Source organism: Nomascus leucogenys, unplaced genomic scaffold (genome assembly GCF_006542625.1).
Source record: "Nomascus leucogenys isolate Asia unplaced genomic scaffold, Asia_NLE_v1 Super-Scaffold_3090, whole genome shotgun sequence".
Taxonomy (NCBI): domain Eukaryota; kingdom Metazoa; phylum Chordata; class Mammalia; order Primates; family Hylobatidae; genus Nomascus; species Nomascus leucogenys.
Genome location: NW_022095791.1, coordinates 95,997 through 103,994, shown reverse-complemented (window position 1 = coordinate 103,994; position 7,998 = coordinate 95,997). Strand labels below are relative to the sequence as shown.

Here is a 7,998-nt window from a genome sequence, read left to right as displayed (position 1 = left end):
GAACACCAGCAAAAACCTACGTAAATAAATGGTGGCAAAAGTGAATTCTTTACACAGGAGATGCTACCTCCCTGCCTCTCCTAAAATGTCGAAGGATATCATAGTGACAAATATGAAGCCAATATCCATAATAAATTTTATTTTGCCCAGTGAAATGAAAGGCAAGTCAGATTACTGTTGGAATGATGAATGGTGTTGATTTCAATTCTTTATAATATTTTCTTATTTTAAGAAGAAATACTTGTAGTGGTAATTTTGGGATCAGACTAAATGAATGTGCCTTTCGTGTGGAAGAATAAACAAACAAGAATATTGGGCCAGGCATGATGGCTTATGCCTGGAATCCCAGCACTTTTGGAGGCCAAGGTGAGGGGATCACTTGAGGTCAGAAGTTTGAGACCAGCCTAACATAGTGAGACTCTGTCTAAAAAAAAAAAAAAAAAAAAAAAAAAAAAAAAAAAAAATTAGCTGGGCATGGTGGCACATGCTACTCAGGAGGCTGAAGCGAGAGGGTGGCTTGTTCCCAGGAGGTTGAGGCTGCAGTGAGCTATGATTGCACCACTGCACTCCAGCCTGGATGACAGAGTGAGACCTTGCCTTAAAAAAAAAAAAAAAAAAAAAGTCAAGGAGGATGAGGAGAGAATCGGGAGATAAAAATGTTACCAGCTAGTACAAAGCCACAAGAGCCCAAGACAGGCCCATGAGATAAATGGAAATGAGAGACGAACATCTCTGAGAGTTCGCCACAATAGCCATGCTGGAAAACATCTGTCCACTCATATCTTCCTTTATTCTCACACTCATCTAGTATTTTCTGGGTACCTACTAATTGCCAGGCATTGTGGATACGATGGTGAATGAAACAGAAAAAAAGTCTGCTCTCTTGGGCCTTACTTTCTAGTGATCTGTGATAATTATCTCAGAAAATGTATATAAAACACACAGCACAGCGTATGACAGTCAACAATCAAGGGCTGGCCACCAGTACTTTGATAATCATGTTGGTTTCATGTTTGCAATGACCAAGAGTCAGGGGTTAACTGAAAGACCCAAACACGTATCCATTACTCAAATAACTTTCTCTGTGCTCCAAGCTGACTTTGCCAAATAGTACAGGCAACACCCCTAATGCTGCAGGGTGCACAGTGTCTCTATAGTGATGGCGTGAGTGGTTTCTGGGGGTGCAGGCGCCACCTGCTTCCTTGGTTGTTTCTGCGGAGCTGGTATATGCTGCCTTTGTGTGTGGAAGTGGGTGTGGTGCAGGCTGAGGCAGGAGGATGCTTTGGAAGCAGGGAATATCTGGGAAAGCAGTTGATCTGGCCCTGGCCCAGAGATCCCTACCCACCACAGTCCTGCTTCTACAGGGCAACAGTGGGCAACCCATTCTTTTCCTCTAATCCTACTGAAATGTTTGGCTTTCTCCCTCCCTCCCTTCTTTTTCCACTCTCCCTCTCCTCTTTCCTGCATTTCCTCTCTTGACTGAGGCCTGCGTGGGGCTTGCTGGTGCACTGTGCACCTACTGCTTCTTCCTAGGGATCCCCCAGAGAGGACTGTCCACTCAACACCAAGATGGGGAAGGACTTATTGAAAAAGACCCACATGACCACCACTCTCCCGAAGATTTTCCATGGATCATTTCTCTGAACGCTCCCACCAAGCCTCCCAGCCAGGTTCCTCTGACCACTCTACTTTGCTATGGGAACTCAGAAGAGTCCTTTCTTTTCCAAGAGGGTTTACTAGAGGCCAGGCACCGTTCTTAGCATGTAACCCTTCTAAGTAAGTAACTTACTCAACACACACGTAATGGTGTGAGGTAAGGACTATGATTAACTTTGTGATTCAAAATTCTTAAATTCATAGATGAAGAAACTGAGGCACAAAATAGTGGATGCAAATCACAGTCAGCTCTCCTAACCCCGACCCAGAGGCTGACTTTTGACCCTCAGCCTGGACTGCAGGAAACCTTCAAGCAAGCTCTCAAGTGTGTGCAGCAGGAGGAAGGTCTTATGATCTTGGGGAAATTTGGTACAGATACTTCCAGGAGCAAGCATCCTCCCATATCTGACTAAAGAGCAATACTGACTCAGGCAAGGAGAAAGTGAGTGGGCAGGGTAAGGAGGAAGCGATTCTGAGGTCATGGCAGCACCTGTGCCCTGACACTGCTGGAAAGACGTGTCACCAGAAGGTACCTACAGGAAGTGATGGGATTTTATTCATGCAATCTGATCTTACGCTCTGATAGTGACATGTGGAACAGCCACAGTTACATGCCTGCATGGCTGCATCGGAGAGAGGCATGTTGTGTGGATCAGAGGCTATTAGTCAGGGTTTGGGGAGGCATCTGATTTTTTCAGCACAGCAAGGAACGGCACAGTGCATCGAGCCCCCAGTGCATTTCTCTGTATCTCGATCTTCCTCTACTTGTGCTTTTCTGTTCCTCTGCCTGGAGATTTTGCCTCCATTCTAGTCTCTGCTCTAATACAGACCTTGTGTGTACTTTATCGCAAAGTTCCCTTTCCACCCCTCAGCAGTGGGCCCCACTCCCTTTGTCTCGCCCGTTCCCAACCTGAAAATGTGTCATTTACCTGCCAGCTTGCTTATCTGCATGGAGCCCATGCTCCACTAAGGCAGGGACTTGGAGTTATTTCTGCTGCATCCTCTGCCCTTGCAAAAGTACCTGTCACCTGGGAGGCACTTAGCAAGTACTTGTTACCTAAATGGACAATGTGAAAAATCACCATGCTCCACTCACAGGCCAGGCTGCTGGAGATGACTGTATGGCCTCTGGGCTGGCCCTCTGAGCGTGACCGATACACAGAGGAAGGTGGGTGCACAAGGACTGTGCTATTCTGTAGGAATCCTATGAGGCATCTGCTGGGCACTATCACAACCTGGAGTCAGCGTAGTTCGGGAGGCGCTGAGGCTGCTGCGAGATGGCTCATGAGAGCAGGCAAGCTCCCTTGCCTGGATGGAAGAAGCACTCAGCAAGCGAGGCACTGAGGACCCTTCCGCTAAGTGAGCCTTTCTTACCCATCTCTGGTTCCAGGGGTTACATAGGTGGAACCAGGATGCCTACAATGGAGCTTCAGCAAGGACAGGCAAACAAACAGAAACTGACAAGTGGGCTAGCAGAATGGACTGAAGGCTGTTCTGTAAACCTCTCCCACCCAGCAGTAATACTCTGGCTTTCTCTGGCCCTGTGTGTCAGTTTGGTCCAGGCCTTTCTATGCAGCCCCTGTACATATCTTGGTCACTCCTAAGTTCCCCTGTGTCTGCCTTCTGTCTCCATCTACATCAGCCTTGACTGTATTCCACCCACATGGTGCTGGGGGCCTGGGCCTGTGAACCTCTGACCTGTCCTCTCCTGCCAGATTCAGGCCCAGCTCTCAGCCGCTGTTGTTGCCGGGCCCCTCCCAGGGTGCCTGACTCCAGATCTCTGCCACAGATTCAGGACTGGACTCAAAGGTCTCCTCTCTGAGGTGCCTTCCCTGACCTGCTTTGGCAGCCACTCCTGATTCTTCTGACTTTGCCCTGTTGTAGGGACTTCCTAAACGGTTTTGACCCATGCTCTCCAAGTATGCCCGGTCTGAGGACAGCAGTGTCTGGCCCAAGCACACGCTCGATGGTGATCAGCTGACTGATGGCCGCGTGCTCTGGGTTTGGTGCCAGGCATGTGCCTCCTTCCAGTCTCCCAACAGCTCCCAGAGCTGTTCAGACCTCCAGTGCACAGCTCATGTGCAAAGGTGGGGAAGTCAGCTAAGGACCCACTTCATTCTATCCAGAAGCATAAGACAAAGAGAAACTGAATGAGTGGCCAGAAGAGGGAGTGTTCGCCGGGGAGGGCTGGACCTCTGGGGTCTCTGGTGACCTGGTGGTAGAGCCACCTGGATAACGTGTGCCGATCAAGTGAACAGGTGAAACAGGCCAGGCTTTGGACTGTGGAAGGGGAGCGAGGGGAATGAAGAAAGCGCCAGACAGTTCCCATGGAAGTTTATTTTATGTTCCTTGCAAACAATATGTGGCCCCAGCTGTGATTCCAGCTGCCCTCTCTGACTTCTGTTCCCTGAGCCTGGCTCCTGCTCTTCATTCAAACTGCACCAGCTGCATAAGCAAGGGCAGCGGGGGGCTCCATTGCATGTCAGCCCGCTGCATGGCTTGCAGCTGCTTCTGTATCTCAGCCTGCAACTGGCACAGCTTGTCCTTGTCCACGGGACCCCAGGAGAGGCCATGCAGGTACATGCAGCAGTCAACTGGGATGGGATAGACTACCTGCTTCAGCTCCATCAGCCCTGTCATGTGCTCCAGCAGGCTCAGGATGCAGGCACTGGAGACGGGGTTGTCGGAGAGGCTCAGGGAACTGAGGTGGGAGCAGCGGCACAGGGTGGGCAGGAGGGCACTGAGGTGGGCATCCTTCAGCCAGCAGTGGTTCAGGTCTAGGTGTCGCAGTGTCCCTGAGACCTCCCTCAGCAGGGTCCCCAAGGGCCTAGGGACCACGTAGGACAGGTTGTTGCCACTCAGATCCAGCTTCTTCAGGCAGGTGGTATGAGGGCTCTGGGACAAGTAGGTGATGTCAGTGTCCAGAAGCCTGCAGTAGCAGATCTCCAGGGAATGCAGTGGGACCCACAGACAGCTGAGGAGAGAAGGGTGGCTCTGTGAGGGGAGGGCCCAGGCCCCCTGCCCGGAACACCTACTTGTCCATGGAGGAGGCTAGTCCTATGGCCACCCCCTCATCAGGGAAGCCATTTACCAGCAGGGTCAGGAGCATGTCCTTTGGTGTCCCAAGGCCTGGCTCTCTCTCAACAGACCTACCAGGTCCTCCACGAACCCCTCCAACTCTAAGTTTCTCTTTGGTGAAAGGGAGACGTGCATTATCCATACCCAATATGACTGCTGAGAGGAGCCACTTGAAAGAGCTTATCTGAAGAGAAGTAACCATAGGCTGAGCCCATTATTCCTCAGGTTTGGGTTTGGGGAAGCTGCTGCTCAGGCTTCCATTTAAGCCAGGGCTGGGGGTCCTGAATGCCCTATCTTGAAATTTCTAGGAGACGTGCACAGAGTGGATACTGATTGTCCTTCGGGGCTCTGTACCCACCTGTCTGGGGCAGTATGAGCTCAGAAGAAGAGGCCTAACCTGTGCTGTCTCAGGATCTTTCCTTGGGGACCAGCATAACATTCAGCAGTGCCTGAAAATGTTTGTTGAGTAAATAAACTTATTATTAGGACAGGTGCAATGGCTCACACCTGTAACCCCAGGAATTTGGGGAGCCGCAGTGGGTGGATCACCTGAGGTCTGGAGTTCAAGACCAGTCTGGCCAACATGGTGAAACCCTGTCTCTACTAAAAATGCAAAAATTAGCCAGGCATGGTGGCCCATGCCTGTAATCCTAGCTACTTGGGAGGCTGAGGCAGGAGAATCACTTGAACCTGGGAGGCAGAGATTGCAGTGAGCCGAGATCATGCCACTGCACTCCAGCCTGGGTGACAGAGACTCTGTCTCAAAAAAAAAAAATTAAAAAATTAAATGAAATTCATGGAAGGCCACTGTTTTGGACTAAGCTCCTGCACTAGACCTCAAAAGACCAAAGCAAACTAGAATGCAGTCACTTGTGCTAAGTGCCAGGTAATCAAACTGAACTTTGAAACTGGTCAGTTTTCCAAAAAACAGGAGATTCACACCAACCAATTAGAAGGGGCCCAGGATGATAAGTGCCCTCTGTTTTAATCCCATAAGGAAAGTAACTGTCAACTGACCAATCTGCTTTTTGTTTTGGCTTTTTTCATCACTTTTATGCTTATAAAGCCAGTCTCTTCTGCTCAGCTCATCAGAGCTCTTATTCTATTTTATAGAATGGGAGGCTGCCCCAATTTGTGAATCACAAACCTAAGCCAATTAGAAGGCCAGGCATGGTGGCTCATGCCTGTAATCTTAGTGCTTTGGGAGGCTGAGGTGGGAGGATGGCTTGAGGCCAGGAGCTCAAGACCAGCCTGGGCAGCAAAGCAAGACCTTGTCTCTACAAAAAAAGTTTTAAAAAAATTCACAAGGTGTAGTGGTGCGCATCTGCAGTCTTAGCCACTTAGGAGGCTGAGGCGGGAGGGTAGCTTGAGCACAGGAGTTTGAGACTGCAGTGAGACATAATCGTGCCACTGCACTCTAGCCTGGGTGACAAAATGATGCCCTGTCTCTAAAGAGAAAAAAAAGCCAATTAGATCTTTAAACTAAATTTGTTGTAATTTTTTTTGAGACAGGGTCTCACTCTATTGCCCATGCTGGAGTGCAGTGGTGCAATCATGGCTCACTACAGCCTCACACTCCTGGGATCAAGCAACCCTCCTGCCTCAGCCTCCTGAGTAGCTGGGACTAAAGATGCACTATGCCCAGCTAATTTTTGTTTTTGTTTTGTTTTTGAGATGGAGTCTTGCTCTGCTGCCCAAGCTGCAGTGCAGTGGTGCAATCTTGGCTCACTATAACCTCCACTTTCTGGGTTCAAGAGATTCTCCTGCCTCAGCCTCCCGAGCAGCTAGGATTACAGGCACATGTCACCATGTCCGGCTAATTTTGGTATTTTTGGTAGAGATGGGGTTTCGCCATGTTGGCCAGGCTGGTCTCAAACTCTTAACCTCAAGTGATCCGCGTGCCTCTGCCTCCCAAAGTGCTGGGATTACAGGCATGAGCCACCGTGCTTGGCCTTAATTTTTGTATATTTATTTGTAGAAATGGGGTCTCACTTTGTTGCCCAGGCTGGTTTCCAACTTGGCCTCAAGCAAGCTTCCCACTTCAGCCTCCCAAAGTGGATTTTATTTTTTATAGCAACATGCATCTTTCTCCATCAAATATGTTTCCAAAGCAGATCCCAGCCATCAGCTGCATCTGAACCCTGGGTTCCCAGGCTGTGCCCACAATTCCATGAGCATCTAAGAATGGGCCCCATTTCCTGTCTTGTTCCCCTGTCCTGACCTCACTTGGGAGTATTCAGGGGACTCTTCGGACGCCCCTGCCTACCCATTCACCTGAGCACGTAATGTAGATTGCCTGAGAGGTGGGAGTAAGACAGGTGCAGCTTCTGGAGGTGGCCCAGCCTGGTAAGGTGGGAGAGGAAGTAGCTGGAGGGCCGCTCGCCCCGCGAGGAGAAGGCCCAGTTGTAGTAGATGAGCTTGAGGCTGCGCAGGTTCAAGATCCTTCCCAGCTGTGTGGCAGATAGGTTTGGATCTGACAATGCCCAGAACCAGTCAAACCAGTCAAACACCTCCAGCTCCTGGATGAAATCCAGCCTGAGTGTCTTCAGGATCCCCAGAAGACTGTGGAGGGGCATCTCCTCAATGTGCAACTTCCTACAGCAGAGATGCAGGGCCCCGTGGCTCTGTTCCACTTTCGTCAGGAGGCTGGAGAGGAACTTATCTAACTTGAAGGGGCCTCGCAGGAAAAGATCAATGTGTATTTCCACTGCTTCCCATGGCTGCTTTGGTCCTTTTTTCGTGTTCTCTGCTGGCTTGGGCCTGGCCGTGGCCTGGGGCATCTCTGCCTTGACTGCTGATGGTAACCAAAATGGGAACTTGGCCAAGGCTTCAGAAGCCCCTTTACTGTGGACTTGCTCAGAGTCCAGGGTGAAATCCAATATCCTCAGTTCTGACTTCCTGCGGGGAGACGGGTGTGATGAGATGCTGGGGAGCCCAGGTAAGATGAGTGGCAGCAGCCCTGGGCTGCTCTCCAGGCCCCAGCAGCAGCCCGCCTTGCCTCTCCTCTCCAATAGGCTTTTCCTCCCTCACTCAGGATCCTTGCCAGCCCCTATTCCTCATACAGCTTGTACCACCACCCCTAGAAGGTAAAAAGCCCTCTCCTTAAAGCCTTGTAGCTGTACCATCAACCACTTAACTCAGAAACATATAGTTTCCCCACTTGTCCCTCTAGCCAATTTAACGCTCCCCTCCCCTGGATCTCAGCTCACCCTCCCTCTGGCTCTGAACTGAGGTCTTGCTCCCAGCATCCCCCTTACCTGGGAC

At 50.3% G+C, this 7,998-nt stretch overlaps 1 protein-coding gene across 1 annotated transcript; it reads right to left on the bottom strand.

The window, feature by feature from the left end:
• Window positions 1–4,087: 4,087 nt before the first annotated feature.
• Window positions 4,088–7,463, bottom strand: LOC100605307 (leucine-rich repeat-containing protein 14-like). The gene is given in 3 exon segments (XM_012508031.2): window positions 4,088–4,122; window positions 4,125–4,630; window positions 7,009–7,463. Coding segments are annotated over 3 exon segments (843 nt in total). The 5' UTR covers window positions 7,311–7,463.
• Window positions 7,464–7,998: the final 535 nt, after the last annotated feature.